General features: G+C 34.7%; 1 protein-coding gene across 1 annotated transcript in view; it reads left to right on the top strand.

Annotated features, from left to right (window-relative positions):
* The first annotated feature begins 6,959 nt into the window (after positions 1 to 6,959).
* The window catches only part of LOC126826401 (xenotropic and polytropic retrovirus receptor 1), a 30,265-nt gene continuing 17,003 nt past the window's right edge, over positions 6,960 to 20,221 (top strand). The window contains exon 1 of the mRNA XM_050555576.1: positions 6,960 to 7,164. Coding sequence (XP_050411533.1) covers positions 7,096 to 7,164 — 69 coding nt within the window. The 5' untranslated portion in view covers positions 6,960 to 7,095. The remainder of the gene's footprint in view (positions 7,165 to 20,221) is intronic.

Below are 20,221 nucleotides of genomic sequence, written 5' to 3'. Positions count from 1 at the left end.
ATCGACCGTATTTAGTGAGTACTAGAAGAATGCCCGGCTTCGCTCGGGGGTCATAACCCCGAAACCGGAAGTGGTAGACTAACGCCACCTGGCCTATGTTACTCCCCGGTCCGAGCTACCCCTATACCCCAAATTTCAGACTCGGGGCAGACCTAGTGTAGCCGCCAATCCCGAACAGACAGACAGAGAGACAGACAAACGACAGTCACAAATATTAGTATAGATATAACAAGCTGTGGGCCCAGGGTGCACTTGATGGGATTCAGGGGGATAAGCACCTGGTAGTTGTTGTTCTTTTGGACATGTTTGATACCGGATATGCTTAAATCGGGATGCATTTGGATGTATGTTCTAAAGATTCGGGGGATAAAACAATAAATATGCCGTCAGTTCTTTGTTTTTTAAACACAAATGAAAATAAAGAAGCACAATCTTTATAAGGAGCATTTAGATGCATTTGACAAGTCCCCTATACACATATAAAATGTGCCGCAAGCTAAAAAAAAAACAACGCAAGCACATCTTAAAGTAGACCGTTTGTTTGTATTGTTTACTAATTGATATAAATAAATAAAACGCTTTCAGGGTATTAAGAAGCGAAATTTTCAAAAGCTTGTCTCTTTGGTATCAAAAGATGTAGGAAATGCCGTCGGATTACTCTATGGTCAGCCATCTCGTTTGAAGCAGTACGGTTGGTAAGCAAGCCGTATACCTTGCTTGAGACTTGTGCTTAGATTGGAACACATAATAACGTGCTTGTACTTACACTGAAGTCTACTTAAAATTTAAGCACAAGAACCTTCTTAAGAATTTTCTGGGAACGCAAGATAGATATGTTTACTTAAATGCAAAGTCTACCTAAAATCTAAGCACAAGAACGTGCTTAAGAATTTTCTAGGAATCGGATTGGCCGAGAAAGTTCATCGGAATTTTTGAGCGTGGTTCCCCCTTGGCAGTGGTGTATAGGACAGAAGGCCTCACAGGGGGCATCGTATAGTCATTCAGATGGAACCAAAAAAAATCGAGGTCCCGTGTACATATTGGAGTGCACGTAAAAGATCCCTTAGCAGTTGGAATTCGATATAAGAGTAGGTCGTAGTGCCGCTGTCCTGGCAAAATTTCCATCACAGCACACTGTATAGCGTATACCCGTCTTCACGCACCCAGTCGGCGCAGAACAACAGGACGTAAACCCATTTCATTTCATTTCTATTAGCACTGAAATCTGAAGAATGTTTGATCCACGGTATTTTTAATGTTGAAATAATAAAAAAATAAATATTGTCAATAAAATTTAGATATTGTGATTAATTGATTTATTGAAATTATTGTCTACCCCTACACTTGAGACTTGAGTGGCGGGGGGAGGACGAAGAATGGTTAGCACGTGCGCGCTGCGTCATAAGGTCTGTCACTGAGTCAACTGGTGTGATTTTGATTCCCCGGTTGTATGTGACAAGGAGAAGGGTCGCCTATTCAACCTCGTGGGTTTTCTCCGGTTTCCTCCCACTTCTAAAGACCCCTACGCGCAAGCGAATTATTGAAATAAAATTGAACCATATGTTAGTACCGAAATGACCTTATTTGTGTTGAGTGAACGTTAAACCCCATTTCTCTCTCTCTCCCTACACTTGAGTGAACATAAAAATACATTTGCGCAGATCTAAAACATATAAATGGGCCACACACTGTACTGTGACTCTATCTGCAACGTAAGAATGGGTAACAAAATTGCGTCCATGACATCAGTTGGCCAGACCCTGTATGCTCTGAGTAATACGGATGGAAAAATTTCCCTTGCCAAAAGTCTCTATTAATAGCTCACTGTATGGTGTATGCCGGTCTTCATTGGAACAGTCGTCGCAGGACAAAACACCCCACCCCCTATTTGGAGATGGAGTCGCCTGTCTGACTTCCAACACAGTTAGTGTAAACAAAAACTATTTATAAACACCCTGATCCCGAATAAAAGTATTGCAAAGATATTAAAATTACAATATTCAACTTGCCTTGAACCATATTCAAACCATTTCCTCCGTACATATCCTGTCTTAGTTTATTTTCACAAATCTTTGCCATGTCAGTCCTCCGTCTTCGTTTATTTTCACAAATCTTTGCCATGTCAGTCCATCATATTTATACGAAGGTGTGCCCCGATCGCAGTTATGTCCCTTCCCTGAAAATGACATATTTGGCACCAAAAACGTTCAAACAATGAAACATGGTAGTAATTAATGTTATGAAAATTAATCTGAAAATACTGTATTCCGTAAACGTATAAGGCCACCCACAAACAGAACTGTGCCACATTTCGTATTCGACACTGAAATTGATTCATTTGTTAAGTGAGATACCCCGTAATTAAATAATACATGTTTTCCCTTTTTAATGACGCACATGTATAATAAATAAATAATACTATTTATTGTTAATGATTGTTAAATACAGTTGTATTTGAGTAGAGAGGGGAGGAGGCGATGAAAGCACACTTTATAAGTTCCAGTGTTTTGAATAGAAATCCCGCCTTCTTTAAGAGTTGGTTTCACTACAGCACATTTAAATCAACGAATAGCGGGTGGAGTGACGAATTAAATAAACATACTAGAGTTGGTGCTAGTTCTGGGAGACAATCTTTAAGTAGATTGGTTGATAAAATATCCAGAGAGCACAATCTGATTAAAACACAGATACCATTTCTTTTCGTTTTTTATAGTTCAAAATTTCGTTTTACTTGTCTTTACTACACTAGGATCTGGAAGAGTTGTTAAATAACCCGCGTTCTGGATGATGTGCGGGATTAGCCAATGAAACGAACTGTTACGGCGAGTTTTTGGCGTGAGGTGCACGGAACTGTGGGTAACCCACTAGAAACATCAACGCGGATTGGTTAACCAAATGTCTGACGTCATAGGGTCAAAATCCGCTCGTATGACCTCTGACGACCTTCCACTACAACCGGCCAGATCTTCATGTAGTGTAGGCCATCGAAAGTATAAAAAACGAAACGAAATATAGATCTGTATTTTAATCAGATTTCAGCGAGGATGCCTTTGAAGGGAGGGTGGGGTGGGGCAATCGTGTGTATAACAACATCCGGAGTTACTGAGCAAAAACTGAATGTATGGTTGGGAAGAGTGGAGAACTCGTCAATGGTGTTGCTCCATTCCGTAGACAAATAACTTACTATGTCGGAGAAAAAAAATAAAAATCAACAAAGGCCTCGCATATATGATGGTTTCCAAAGATGTTATAGTGTGTGTTATTGACACATCAGCACCTTTACCACCCGATAACTGATCGATAATTCTAAATAATTCCTTAATTTGTGGCAATATTGTTTGGCTGCATCTAAGTGTCGAAAATAATAGTGTTGTTTTGATGTGAATATCTCACGATGTACAACCAGTCCGGATTTAAATCATCTCCTTTCGCAATGACGATTTTTTTTCAGGTCAGATAGCGCTTCACTGTACCATGGGGCCCTAGGTTTGTCAGTCACAGTTTTTTAAACATTTGGAGCAAGAGCGTCTAAGACATCGGTGATAAATGTTTCATATTGCGTATAACGGGCGATCATGTCATACAGTCGCCTAGTAAGACCAAAAAGTCGTGGGATTTCGCGCTCTGTATTTTGCCGACTGGAAGGCAAAATGTTTGGTGTTTTTTCACCCCAAAAAATTATATATTATTTTCCTTTCACTTTTTACTACCCGTCCACCAAAGAATCTGATTGTTCGGATTTCGGTAACTTAATTTTGACGATAATTGTTTTGACCGGGTGCAACGATGTTTAGTTATGATTGAAGCATGCTAATCAATAATTGTGTGCAACTACAAGCTAAGAGCTTCCTCCGTTATTTTTTAAATTTAAAGGGGGGTGGGTGGCTGAATGGTTAGCGTGCGCGCGCTGTATCATAAAGTCTGTCATTGAGTCGACTGGCGTGGTTTAGAATCCCCGGTTGTACGTGACAAGGAGTAGGGTCGCCTGTCCAACCTCATGGGTTTTCTCCGGTTCCTCCGGTTTCCTCCCACTGCTAAAGACCCCTACGCGCAAGCGAATTATTGAAATAAAATTAAACCATATGTTAGTCCCGAAATGACCTAGTTTGTGTCGAGTGGACGTTAAACCCCATTTCTCTCTCTCTCTCTCTTTAAATTAAAATTGTTTATCAACAAGAGCGAGACTTTAAAGATAGATAAATCAATCAATGTTAAATGGTCGATAAGATATGTTTAGCTTTGTATATAATGTTAATTCCTTTCTGATGATAAGTAAAACACGTGGAATAATGATCGGATAGAGCTTAAGAAGGAACATTCTTTTCAATAATGTTTTAGGTGACTATATTTTGGTAATTGTAGCTGGGGAATGAATGAATAAAATGGGAATGTTCGTCCTATTTCTGTTATCTACCAACTGGGAGAATGATGGCGGAGACCGAGATCTTTGGGATATAAATATATATTTTAAGTTTCATCAAAATTGTGACCTCTAGAGGGTTCACAGCCTTGGTATTACATACTTTTACATTATTGGCGTAGAATGGGCGGCCATTTTACGAAATTCGAACTCAACCATCACTAGGGTGTAATTTTTGCAATCGGATAGAAATTGTGACCTCTAGCGGGACCATAAGCTAAAATCAAGATTTCTTTTTCGTACAATAGGGACCATAATTCAGCAGGCAGTTACAGTCAGATTTGCAAGCAAATCGAACCAACCAAGATGTTTGTGATATAAACATATCCGCAACCTTGGTGTTACATACTTTAACACTATTTGTGTACAGGGAGTAGCTGTCCGCGATATCACGTCGGTGGAAGCTGGCATAAAATACAACTAACTCACACACACACACTTGGAGTAGCCATTTTATCAGGCTGTTGGGTTGACCACATAAACATAACCAGATCGTCGCAAAATTTTACAGAATTTGTTCTACCCACAAGTGGAACATTTTAAGCGATCTACTTGTACATACAATCTGACGATATGAGGGGGTTTGATGCGCCCTACTGTACATATAAGAGAGAAAATTAGAATACGCTGTAATAATGAGAACATTTAATACGTTTTATGATTTGCATTTATTAAACATTAGACTGGTTATAGCGTTACTAATAAACTAAACTGTCATTCTTTTTGTCGCCCCCCCCCCCCTTCTAAAGAACCTACGCGAGTACGCGCAAGCGAATTACTGAACTAAAATGGAACCATGTGTTAGTCTCGAAATGAACTAGTTGTGTCGAGTGGACGTTAAACCCCTTTTTATACGCCCACAGGTCATAATTTTTATTCGATTTCAATGAAATTTGAAATATAGGTTTATCACCCTAAGATCTTGGTTCCTTTCGATATTGGCATGTATCGGACTGTAACTTCATGGATTATGGCCCCTGATTTTACGAAAAATCACGTTTTTAGCTTGTGAACATTGTAGAGGTCACAATTTTTATCCGATTTGGTTTAAACTTGAAATGTATGTTTATAACCCACAGATCTCGGTTACTTTCCATATTCGCGCATATCGGACCATAACTTCCTGAATTATGGCCCCTGATTGTACGAAAAATCGCGTTTTTAGCTTGTGGACCCCTTAGTGTTCACAATTTTTATCCGATTGAAAACAGACGTGTGAATATATCACCGTTACACCCTAAGAATGGTTGAGTTCGAATTTCGTAAAAATCGGACAAAAACTGACGGAAAGAATGGCCGCCCCTCGCTCGCAAATAGTGTCAAAATATTGCGTATCAGGGTTGTGGACCCTCTGGAGGTCACAATTTTCTCTGATTTTGATGACACTTGAAATGCATGTTTATAACACACAGATCTCCGTTCCTTTCGATATTCGCGCATTTCGGACCATAACTTCCTGAATTATGGCCCCTGAGTGTACGAAAAATCGCGTTTTTAGCTTGTGGACCCCAGAGGTCACAATTTTTATCCGATTTACAAAACCGTTTGAATATATCACTGTTACACCCTTAGAATGATTGAGTTCGAAACTGACTGACAAAATGGCCGCCCCTCGTTCGCAAATAGTGTCAAAATATTGTGTATCAGGGTTGTGGATCCTCTGGAGGTCACAATTTTTTTTCCGATTTTGATGAAAGTTGAAATACATGTTTATAACCCAAAGATCTTGGTTCCTTTCGATATTCGCGCGTATCGGATTGTATCTTCCTGAATTATGACCCTTGAATGTACAAAAAATCACGTTGCGGTCCATGTAGAGGTCACAATTTTTTATCTGATTTAAAAAAAAACAAACTTGTGAATATATCAGCATTACACACTAAGATCTTGGTTCCTTTTGATAATCGCGTATATCCGAACGTAACTTACTGGATTATAAGTCCTGATTGTTCGAAAAATTGCATTTTTAGCATGCGGATTCTCTGGAGGTCACAATTTTTTTTTTCCTATTTTAAAAACCGTTTAAATATATCACCATTCCCACCATAATGATGGTTAAATTCGCATTTCGGGAAAATGGAAATGAAACTGCGCTCAACAAAATGGCCGCACTTTGTACGCAAATTGTGTAAAAGTATGCTACGAAGGTTGTGGGCCCTCTAAAGCTCACAATTTTTATCCGATTATGATGAAACTTGAAACATATCTTTATATCCGAACGACAGTCCTTTTTACTTTTTGATATTTGCGCATTTCAGACCATAACTTTCTGGATTATTGCCCCTGATTGTACAAAAATCCCGTTTGTTTTTAGCTTGTTCTCTATCCATCTCTTGCAAAATTTGGGCGTATCCTGCCTGGCAGCCGCTGGTTTTCTCCCTCTCTCTCTCTCTCCTCTCTCTCTCTCCCTCTCTCCTTTTATCACGGACCAGTTTGCCATCCTTGCGTTTTATCTCTAGGACTGGATAACCGAAACTCTGTGTTACTTTATCTACGGGAGACAACTTCAATTTGTAATTTATTATTCAGAGAACTTCCGACAACAACAAACCTTTCACAGGTTTCTTGTTTCCTTTAGGCTGTGCTGTTCATTATCTAATATATCTATTTCAATAACAACCAGCTAAATGTCGGGATACACTTAATAATTACATTGAAGGAGAACAGTTCCAGTCATGAAATTTGCAGAGCATCTTCGAGCTCATCTTACACCAGAATGGCAGAAGCAATATATTCAGTACCCGGTTAGTATAAACTATAATACTATGTATGTGCTATTAATTGCGCTTATTTCTGGATTGATGATCGTGGACGTCAAGATAGTCCTATGTTTTTTTATCAGGTCTAGTCAATGCATATTGTCTATAAATATAAATAAGTATATATGCAATAGAGATTTTATAAATAAGGATTTTTTCATATACTCTTGCTACTAGCTTACTACAGTAAAAATAAATTTAAAAATAAAAATAGGGATCAGCTGAACTTATTCCAGTCACAATGGTGGTAAATAGTGGAGCAATTTTTTTTTTCTCCCAGTATTATGATGTTTTATAAAATTTCCCTTAAATGTAGGGTAGGCCTGCATCAGACCAAGTTTACGATAACAAATGTTAGGAATGTTAATTCATTGTTATTGTTTTAGGCATGTGCCATTGCTTTATTACAATTAAACTAGGGCCTATATATTTGAAAAAATGTACAACAGCAAAAAATGTACAAAAGTAAAAGATATGTTCCAGTATTATTTTATGATTGTATATATACATGTAAGGATGGCCAACTTCAGATGGACAGATGATGTTTTTTTTTAGAAAGATCTTTTATTTAAAACTTAAGATGTCATATTATTAACATTATATATTTTATGATTTTTTTTATTAAAAAAGGTGATAGTAGTGGTCCGTATATATATAGGCCCAACCTATAATACTGAGTTATTGTCTTGATCTAATGTTAAAACATAATAATCTTTTATAAAGAGGCATTTAGTAAATGGATAGAGCAATAAATTGGTATAAGTTTACATAGAAGAAAAATTAATATTAATGATTTCTGTGATGTTTCAAACAGTATTCTCTCCTGCTCAATGTTTTCAAGAAAATACTTGTAAAGTAAATGAATACAGTTACATTAAATAATGGATAATGAATGTAGGCACCCCATGCAGTAAGTTTGAATTATAATTTGCAAATAATTCACTGACAGTCTCCCTTTTCTAATATTAATTTCATTCTAACTGGTCTGTGAAATTATATTTCTTTTAGAGATTCCACTTTCACAATATACAGGTGTTAAAGTTTGAAAGCAATTCAGAATGGCTCAAATAATTGTTGACCTTATTTAATTTAATTTTTTTTGTTATTCATATAAATTACATTTGGTTTCAGATTGGTGAATGTTATTTTTCTATCAGGTCATGTACATGTATGACCAAACTGAGAAACGTGATTTGAAATGATATAGCTACAGATTTAATTATGAAAGACACATGTATTACATTGTTTAAAATGTACAGTATTTGTTTTCTTAAAAGTAAACCCAAGAAACTAGATTTAACGTGTTAAACTGTTTTACACTGATAGATAATGACATAATCTGTGAGAAATAATCTTATTCTTTATGTGTGGCCTCTACAATGGTTTATTTTACATCATTTTAAAGTGGTATTATCATTCTTACACTTTTGAGTAATATCAGATTCAAATTAATTATAAACTCTTTTAATTATCAAAAACCCAAGCACTGAATTACTGACTTAGAGTAAGATATTTCCTTGGAAACTAATACAAATATTGTACAGCAGTTTGAACATTTATATATCTCAACTATGCTGAGCAGATTTGAGGCATATTTTGCATACATTTTAATTTAAAAATTCACAATGTAACTGCCTTGTAAAATCACATAAAATTGAATAAATGATTTTACCAACCAGACAAAAGCACTACTATAAAAAGCCTCAAGTACATGCCAAATGTAAAGCATATCTGTGTGAAATTGTCAAATTAAATATTTCATTCTAGAGCACGTCAAATTGGACCATCAGATCAGCTTTCAGAAAAAAATTCAGGGAGACAGGATTTATTTATATCCAGTTGTACATGTTGTTTTTAAGTTTAATCCGTGCTTTCATCTCATTCCTAATCCAGGAATATCTGAAATGTTGCACTTGTACCTGTAAGCATTGTTTTAATGATATGATTATAAGCTTATCATACCAGGCCTTTATCTGATTTACTAATGCTAAAAATATGTGTGATAATCTGAGCCAGCAGGTAGAAAGTATTCCAATAATTATCACTAGGATAATCTTTTACAAATGTTAAAAGTTAAAATCTACATGATGTATCAAATATTTGAACTCAGAAATGTCAGAGAGTACATTTATATCAATGTAACTTTTGTTATACTTCGTTCGCATGCAGATATACCCAAACAATTTATCGGCTACTTCTAAAGGCAGAAGACACATCTCAATAGTTAAAACGTGTTCTTAATTTAAAGACTGTATGGTCATTTAAAGATCACCTGAGTTTCTACTGATTGTGGCCTGTGGATGACCGAAGGATAACTCATTTCTATCCATGAGCATTGAGGCCACGAAGATGGCATCTATCCCAATTTTCTTTTTTTACTATCTAAAAAACAATTTTCAACCAATACTTTTGTTAAATTTAAGTAAAGAAAATACTTATTATTAGCCCTCTGCTGCATTGTGGCTTTAAGTTAAGCTTCAGGCTATATATGTATGTTTACTGGAAGTAATTGAGAATACATGTACAGAGCTTAAACTTGAAGTGTAATTATTTCATCTGAACCTAACGCCAAGGGGTCAGACATTTGGGCATGTTTGTTTGTTTGCACAGTTTGTATAGTTCCCATACTTAAAATTGACTATACTTTTGAAGCAATAACTTTAAATACCAGGGCATTCTGAACTCCAAAAATGACATTTTTTCAAGCATTATATTTTATAACTTTGTACTTTTTCAAGAAACTTGATGCTACAAAAGATGGGTTTAGCTGTCCCAGCATAAAAGTCATCAAGATGACTTTGATAATAAGTGGCCATTAACCATGTTGATCAAGATATATGCAAACAAATTGTATTAAATATAAAGTTTCACAGTCCGAAATATATTTTAGTGAAATGAATAAATTCCCTTTTATTTTTGGGTCCTGTTATATCTGAGACTTCCTCTTTAAATTAGTAAATAATAGGAATTTAGGTTACATAAATGATCATGAGTGTTTTGTAATATGAGAAGCCCTAATGATACTAATGTATGTACAGTAAATGTATTTGTAAATGTGAACTTTCTTACTCGGGACTTAAAGAGACATCACGTTTAAGAAGAAAATAAATTGAAATAATTTCGTACAATATTTTAGGGGGGGGGTGTGGCCGAATGGTTAGCATGTGAGCACTGTATCATAACGTCTGTCAATGAGTCAACTGGCGTGGTTTCGAATCCCCGGTTGTATGTGGCAAGGAGTAGGGTCGTCTGTCCAACCTCGTTGGTTTTCTCCGGTTCCCCGTTTTCCTCCCACTGCTAAAGACCCCTACGCGTAAAACGCATTATTTAAATAAAAATTGAACTATGTGTTAGTCCCGAAATGACCTAGTTTGTGTCGAGTGGACATTAAACCCCATCTCTCTCTCTCTCTCTCTCTCTCTCGCTCTCAATATTTTAGTCAGCATAGCCCTACTAAATTATCATAGATTCCAAATCTGCTGATCTCCTTAAAAACCCCTACTAAGTTCAACTCATATAATGAATCTTAACACATGTATATCAATGTTTGATAGGTGAATTTGTTCAAAGTGCACTTAAAAAATAAACATAAAAAAAAACATTTGAAACCTTGTAATTGGAAGAGTAGGATTAAATGCTACTGTCGTGGTAAGATTCTCCTCCCTAGAATTAAAAATTATCATATGGCTGTCATGAAATGTGTGAAGTATTGTGTTGACAAGATACAACGCCATTTTATATATTTTAGAAAAGGATGCTGTGGGTCACATTGACTTTAATACACATTAATATCTCCATGTCAAATTATATGTTGCATTAAAGCAGGCATATATTCCAAGCGGCTATTGTTTTGGAAAGGTTGATGTCAGCTAAATAAAACACAAGACATTAATGAGTTTATAAATACATGTACATCAGTGTTTTCATTTGCTGTTTACACTGCATAAATAAAAACATACTGATAAGTCAAATGTGGTCCTGTTAAATATATGATACAAAACATTAAAGATACATCATGGGAGATTCGATAACGACTTGGCAGTTCTCACTATAATAGTTAAAAACTAAATAATGTAAAGGCAATTTGCTGAAAATCTCATTCAAATTGATCAACTATGAACCGATCATCATTACTAAAGTCAGTACGATAAACAGCATAGTTTCGATTATCCATTTAATCGTTCAATCGTGAAGGAAAGTTATGCAGTAAATCGGCTCATAATCCAGTAAAGATCGCAGGCTAGCAATGCCATCTAGACTTGATTATGGTCTGGATAGGTTAATTAATATCTAATTTTAATTTAGATAACATTTCAGGCCTAAAGAAAGACCTGCAATAGACAGATTTAGCTCTTGCATGATGTATGTTTAAGTATATTCTTTGAATGGCATTTAGTAATTGGAACATAATCCAAAACACACTTTTATGGATAACAATTACTATGGTTTATTTCACTGCAACGTTTCAACAGTGAAACATTGAAACGTCGCAGTGAAATAAACCATAGTAATTGTTATCCATAAAAGTGTGTTTTTGAGTATGTTTAAGTACAAAAACGTCAGATATTAATCAAATTGAATGTTGAGTTTTCATGACAGATCAATTTCTTGTCTTACACTTAGAGTATCTGCATTGCCATAAAGAGAGAGAGAAATGGGGTTTTATGTCCACTCGACACAAACTAGGTCATATCGAGACTAACATATGGTTCAATTTTATTTCAATAACTTGCTTGCGCGTAGGGGTCTTTAGCAGTGGGAGGAAACCAGAGAATTCCCATAAAAGATTGTTAGATGTAATTGTTTTTTTCGATTATGAATTAAATGCTCAGAATTGAAATAAAGAAAAATAGTCGCACATGTTCTCTTGTTAAAGTAGATTAAAATCAGATCCAAGTTAAATATAAACAGTTATAAATTTGATTAGAATAGAAAGTTTGAGGACATCAGTATCTAAAATAGTTCACCTCTAAAAATCAATAAATCAATTTTTAGTACAAATGACCTAGCTCTTATCAGAAATTTGTATTAGCCTTAGCCAGTTTACGTTTCCCTCTATACAAATATTACTTTAAACTGAATAAAATTGAACATATTTACTATATAAATAGAGGCTTTTCAAATGATGAAGTATATAATAATAATATGCATTATTGCCGCAGGGTTGCATTATGTTATATTCAACATACAGCCTATTTTAAAAAAAAATTAAACCAATATTTGATTGTCCCCTGCCTTTCAAATGGGTGAACAGAGACTTCAAGTTGATGGGTTGGGACTTTGGATCATGATAACTTTTATTCTAAATCAGTGAGCATGATTAGACATGGCATATAGTGTCATTAAACTTTACATCAATACCTTGACTAACTTTGATTATGAACATTTCTGCGTAAACTAAGGAGCATGATAAGTAATCTGAGTAGTCGAGAATTTCAAACATCATAACCTGGATTCTAATTAAGTGAGCGTGGTCGTTAGTTGAAGTTCAAAATCCAAGAAAAAAGAAAATATGGAATTAAAGTCAAGAGTTTGAAAATAATTTCATCCAAACTATATAAAATCTTAAGTGTCTGCCCTTTTCCTTAGCTCTTGTTTTTGGTAGTTTTTGCATGTTCAGAGGTTTTTGAGAACTTTCACACAGATTCTGTCTGTTAATGCCTGCCTTGCATTACTGTTCAAAAGCTGAATTACTTCTTTCCATAGATGTATCTCTGACCTACTAAAGATCTATTATTTACCGGTATTTAAAGTTCTGTAAAAAAAACAATAGTTTCTAACATACAAATTGTAGATCAAGTGTACAATAAGTAAGCTTTCTAGTAATGTTTCATCAATGATTCTGAAAAAAAATGGATTATCATTCTGAAAATTAAACATTTATAATGGCTAGGGGGATGACTATAGCACATTGTTTTGATTAGATTTAATATTCCAATAGTATATGTAGACAAGGATATGTAAAATGAAAGTTTGTATTCTATGAATAGGTACCACAGACATTCTGATAGTTGAACAAACAGCTTTCTAAGAGACTTCCTAACAGAATTAACCTGTTCATTTCACCAAAATATATCTGGGATGATTCCTTTAATGCAGTGTCGATATTTAGTTTTAGTTCAGTAATTACAGTTTAATATTCCTTATGGCTGTAATTTATTTTTATCATTTACTGCTTGCAATTTAATACAATGTCTTTGTGTTATGTTTTTGTTGTTTCTTGTTAGCGAGTTTGTCTTCAGGGTTTCTGAATTTTTATTGATGTGTTGTTGATTCTTCTGCACTTGCTATTAGTTTGTAATGCAATTATCCTAGTTCAATTCTGTACCATTAACAAGATAAACATAATGGATGACCTGCCTGCGACCACATGTAGAAGTCAAGCTCATGGATCATATCCTGTATCAGAGATAAAAACACAAGATTTTTAGATATAACAAAAATATATGCAACAATGATATAAAATTTTCTATTTTAACCCTTGGGCTAATTAAATTAATAACTTTACTTAAAGATACATTGTCCCAAAAGTATTTATCGGTGGTTATTTCCAATAAAAGTATGGCAAATTTGGTATGGAATGTATAGACACCCAATCTTACTAGAAAAATACTGGATTACCCGAAAAACACTCTTTTGGCCTTTTGAACTTTGTGAAAGCTCTAACAACAAAAGTTATCATCTGATCTGTATGAAATTTATATGCATTATTTAAATTAGTAAGACGAAAGATCAAATTTCAACAATTTCTGTAAATTACTTCTGTAAGTTAAGGTCCTTGTTTCAGTTTGTAGAACCATTTGAATCCTCAAACAATGGAATTTATAGTCTGATCTGTATGAAATGGTCTTGTAAATGCCCCCCATTACCTACAAATGAATAAATATGTGACAACCCTTACCGACCGCTCGAACAATTTAGCTGCTGTGGGCATATGTTTCGTTGCCTGACAAACTATCTTTGTTAGAAAGAATTATGTGGAATCAACTTGTTTAGAGAATAGTTTTCAAATTATTAGTATTAATTGTCTTCATTGTGAATTTTATGTAAAGAAACTTTTAAGCAATGATTATCCTTCCCACGAGTTAAGATCATCTGATAAAAAACAACTAATGATATATACCCTCATTAGTTTAACTTTTGGCTTTCTGTTTCAACAGTAGAACAATAACTTAGGTATATTATATATCTCAAAGCCGGCTCTATTCATAGAAAATTTTAAACACATGCAGATTCTAACCCTGCAAAACAAATTAAAATATTTTAATATTTAAAAATACAATAAAATCAACATTTTTATTTTTGAAACATGTTGAAGTATGAAGGGAGTGAGTAACCTGTTGACTCACCAGTCAGGAGATCAAGGGTTTGATCCAAGTGTTGGCTGAGAAAGTTCTCAGCAATTTTCCAAAACTTGTTTCCTCGTGTCAATTAATGATGCAAGAGGTAGAGCTTGGTGCGGATTGGTGTCTAGTTATTTGGAGGGGACATGAACTCAAGGCTCTGTGTAGAAGTTGGCATGTTTATAAATGAACCCCTGACACTTGAAATTCAATTTCATTTCATTTAAGTAGGAACAACTATAAAGATGTTCATTGATTGAATAAATGTCTCTTTCCTTGAAAAAGGTACGCTCTCTACCGACCAATCCTTAATTATAAGATTATCTTTTCTTGAAAGCTTGCTGGGACTGTTTGACTAGTCGATCATAGTGTTTAACTCTAATGCTATTCAAAGTCACTTGCCATATTTACTTAATATTCATCCCATCCTTTCTAATACTTTACAAGTCAAAGGTCATCCAGGAATTATCGACAGTATCGGTTACCTACATCTGACTTAAAATATTATTTGTTAAAATATTGTGGGTCATGGTGGTCTAGTGGTCACGGAACTGGGCCTGTCAACCAGAATGTCCCAGATACAAAATCTTTGGGGTTTTCAAGACTAGCCTTCACTTGTCAGATCTAGTGACTTATTAGACTTTATACACAGCCTTTTAAGTTTTCCAAAAAATATGTCTTTTATTTGTAAAATATGATTTGCTGACGAGTTCATCCAGGATAAAGGGCCTGACAAGGACAGCTGTCTAGTCCTTCGGATGAAATGAAAAACCGATGGAACAAAAAAAAAAACGAGGTCCTGTGTATATATTGGAATGCACGTAAAAGATCCCCTGGCAGTTGGAATTCGATATAAGAGTAGGTGATAGTGCCGCTGCCCGGGCAAAATTTCCCTCATAGCACACTGTATGGCGTATGCCCGTCTTCATTAGCCCAGTACAGGAGCAGAACAGTAGGAAGTTAAACCCCATTTCATTTCATTTCATTTCTATGGTATTTTATGGAATGTTTTAACACTTAAATACTGTAGGTTAGAAAACCGAAGAAGTTATTAGATTGTTTTGTAATTTGCCTGGAAGTAGGTCCCATTGTGTGAGAATTATCCAGTCCTCAATCTTAATAATGCTATAACCTCTGTTACTTTCTACATTATCTCTCTTCAGCCTGCATGATTTCCAAGATAAATTCAAACACACTGAAATTTACCAAGGTGTACCTATTGATTGTGGTCAATTTTATGTTGAACCCAAATTTGTGGTTGCTATTGTTCGTGATTTGAAACTAGCCTTTTCTAGACAAAATATGTGGAACAAAGCATCTGGGATGATGCAGATGATTTATATAGATGACTAATTATAATAGTTGCATTATCTTAGAATCTCAATATTTTCTTCTTTTTTCAAATATAGAATATATATACCAGTACATGTACTTGCTATAAATATAGAAAAATTGAAATTGTTATCTACATTGACTAACATTGTTTGGAGTCAACCAGGTCAAAGTCATCAGAATACTACTAAATAATGATAATCTATGTCCTGAATGGATACATCTATTATATCCTTAAACATGTATTTACATGTATGTACATGTAGGTTACAAAATGACAAACTATAAAGGAAATGATAAGGTCAATATCTGGGTATAGGTCAAGTACTTGTTATTCATAAGAAAGATTATTATTTAGATTTATCTCATTAACAATGTAGATGGAATTTCAATTATCTATTGAAAAAATGTTCAGCGATTTTGTTATGAAATGTACTCAAATAGACCAAACTTATGACCTGATGTTTTTATCCAAACAAAGGAGTTATTACATGAAAATGGAATGGTATTTTCATATTAGAACCCTACTTATAAAATCTCAGTAATAAACTGTAAACAGGTCAAACAGATGGTTATACTCAGTTCGGATCACTGCCTCTCTGAAAAAAATTGGTCACAGACTGGAAAGATTCTTTTCAGAGTTTAATCATACATGTAAATATTACCCCAGAATGGTGATAATTTAAAGATAAATTCCCAAGAAAGTATTTATCGGGTAATTACTTCCAATAAGAGTATGGCACATTTGGTATATGTATGGAAAGAAAAGACACCTAATCTTCCTAGAAAAAATACTGAATTCCCTGAAAACACCCATATTTTGTGCACAAGACAAAAATGTGAGGGCAGCCCTAAAAGACAGCCTGTCTCCCTTAATGACTAAGGAGCATGTCTTATGTGTCAATCAAATAGCTAACGGGTTTGAGAACATTGAGAAAATTAAATGTCCTGTAGATTCTGTGATTAAACAGCAGAAAAAGAAGTTGATAGAAGATAAACCAGGAATTTACTATACTAAGGCTTTGATATTTATGGTAAATGGACAGCAACTTACAACAAATACAAGCTGTAAATGTTTTTTTGATTTTTTGGGTAAATAGTATCCAAGAATATTTTTCTGTGTTTTTCGATGGGTTTTTTTTTGTATTTTTCATAACTTTTCAGTGTTTAGTATTGCCCTATATACTTCAAACAAAAATTTTTTAAGATGACTTTGTGAAATCTGGGACTGCCACTTTACCATGTCTTTACAATTAACTGGGTAGTTGAATTGGACTTACATGTATGGGTTGACTGACTATATAATGATTGAAAGTATTGCAAACATTAACTAGCACAGTGGGGATTTTTTGGGTTTTTTTTTATCTAGTCCACATGATGAAAATGGTGTGTGATTATTCATGAAAATAACAGTAGATTTGACTAAGAAAACAACTTTACCACATGATCCACTTGTGTTTTCCAAGATATACTTATGTACAATCACTTGTGTATGATATAAAAAACATAATAAATAACAGATCAGCTTTTGTATTTAGAATGACATGCCTTGTCTCCTACCTTGTATTGCACTATTTGCACACATAACCATAGAAATAAAAATTATTGAATACCTATCTCAAAGTATAGTGTTGACAAGACATTAAACTCCAATCCAGTCTCCTATCATTCACTAAGCCCTGATGCACAAGCCTACCATATATTGTATAATGACGATACAGGTGCTTAAAAAATTTAATAAGAAATTGGGACATGGCCAAATTGTACCAAAATTATGTCCTTGTACCTTGTTATTTCGCTTTTATTGCTTGCATGTGTATGCAATATTAACAGCTACAAGCCATGTACATCAAAAGTCAAAAGTATGTTTTATTTTAATGGAAAGAGTCCTTACGAAAGACTGTTGCTATGATGTAATTAAGCACATCTAAATTTTAAAAAAAAAACTCCATGAAGGATGGACTAGTTTGTATGATAAAGATAGCACAGTTATTATTACTATACTAATCGTTGTTAAAGATACATTATGGGAGATTAGATAAAGAGCTGGCAGTTCTCACTATAATAGTTAAAAACTAGATAATGTAAAGGGAATTTGCTGAAAATTTCAGTCAAATTGATCCACTCTGAACCGAGATTTTACCGATTGAATTTTCGGCCTAGCTTCGATCATTATCACTAAAGTCGGAAGGATAAAAAACATAGCCACGATTATCCGTTTAATGATTAAATTATCAGGGGCGCATCCAGGAATTTTTGCAGGAGGGGGTTTGCCAGGTTCCTGAGAAAATGTATCTCTTCCCCCCCCCCCCCCCCATGGCTTGAAATTATTTTTTGAGAAATACATGGTCTCTATCGTCATATTGGCGTATATACATACACATTGATCTTTTTAAACAGAGAAATCCAACATTATTATGAATTAATGCGATGACATTGATATTAAATTTTATCACATATGTCTATATCATTATCTCGCGCTTTAAGTGCCCATCCTGTCGCACCATCTGACATTAAAGGATAAAGCACAATTATGACACTTTTCTCATAAAAAAGGTTGTTTTTTACAAAAAAAATTATGTAGCTGAGCCGGGGGGGGGGGGGACCCCCCGCCAAAAACTCCACCTCTGGATCCGCGCCTGATTATGAATGGAAGTCAAACAGGAAATCTGAACCTAATCCAATGCACATCACAGGCTAGCGATGCCATCGAGAGTTGATTATGGTCTGGATAAGTTAATTAATGTCTAATTAATAATCTAGAAAACATTATTTCAGGCCTAAAGAAAGACCTGCAATATGCAGATTTAGCTCTTGCATAATGTATGTTTAATCTTTACGACAGATATAGTCGTGAAAAATCAATAGAAACCTGTGTAAGCTCAAAATGGAAAAATTTTGATTGATTTAAATAATTATTGAACCAAAAGAGAATGCGGAAGCTCTATAAAATTAAATTTTATATGCCCACATTTTCATGTTGCCACTGTCAGCCTGTTCACATTTTGTTTGTGGACAACGCTACAGGTGTCAATTTTATCCGATTTTGACAAAACTTGAAATATAGGTTTATATCTCAGAGATCTCAGTTCCTGTCGTTCTTGGCATGTTTTCGGTCCGTAACTTTATGGATTATGACCCCAGATTGTAGGAAAAATCACGTTTTTGGATGTTTATATCCCAAAGATTTTAGTTCTTTTCAATATTGACATGTATCAGACCATAACTTCCTGGATTATGGCCACTGATTGTAGGAAAAATCACATTTTAGCTTGTGGTCCCTCCAGAGGTGACAATTTTTTTTTTATTTAAAAATCGTTTGAATATATCTCTGTTACCCCATAATGATGGTTGAGTTGAAAATCATCCCGAAACTTACAACTAAATAGTCACTCCCCTCTACACAAATATTGTAAAGGCATAGAAACCAAGGTTGTATCCGATTTTGATGAAACCTCAATATATATATCCCAAAGATTTTGGTTCCTTTTGATATTGGCGCATATCTAAGATAATTGCACCCGGTTGTATGAAAAATCACATTTTTAGCTTGTGGTCCTGTACAGGTCACAATTTTTGTTTGATTTAAAACAAACGTTCATATATACCACTGTTACACCATAATTACGGTTGAATTTTAATTTTGTACAAATCGGACTGCAACTTCCTGTCAAAATAGCCACTCCCCTTTATGCAAATAATGCAAAAGCATGTAATACCAAGGTTATGGACACTCTAGAGGCTACAATTTTTGTTGTATTTAGATGAAGCTTAAAATAAATGTTAAGGATCAAATGTTCTAGGGTGAGTATGATTTTTGTATTCATCAGATCTTCTATTCTAGAGTTATAGCGCCTGTTTTTTACTCAAAATGTGAAATATGTATGAAGTTTGTAGACCCTCCAGAGATTCCAATTTTTGTCTGATTCAGAAGAAACTTAACCATTGTTCGTATACAAGGAGTATTTCGGGACCCCACGACCATATCCTTAACGTTTGTGAGGAACTGGTTCATAATTGTCTAGCGAGAATTTTAAACACTGCCAGCTACTTAATGTCGAGTATAATGCTCCAAATAGAACAGAAGTGAGGCAGTGGCAACATTCATCATTTGACAAGAAACTATGAGTATTACATTTTGTGCCCCCCCCCTTTCCTTTCAACATTTTGCTGGTTACATGTGTCTAATCTGTTCTGCGCTTGGTGCTAGCTTTGTACATTGTATTTGGAATCTTTCTTAGGCCAATATTCATTGTGAGTTATTTTGTTAAAGATACATTAGTTAAGAGTTGGTCCTTTTTGCTATAATAATTCAAAACTAGATGATAAAAAAAGAAAATATTGAACAATTCAGCCAAATTACTTCA

The sequence above is a fragment of the Patella vulgata genome, chromosome 1 (genome assembly GCF_932274485.2).
Source record: "Patella vulgata chromosome 1, xgPatVulg1.2, whole genome shotgun sequence".
Lineage (NCBI taxonomy): Eukaryota > Metazoa > Mollusca > Gastropoda > Patellidae > Patella > Patella vulgata.
Note: the sequence above shows the minus strand (reverse complement) of the source record. Positions and strands in the feature narration are given on the sequence as shown.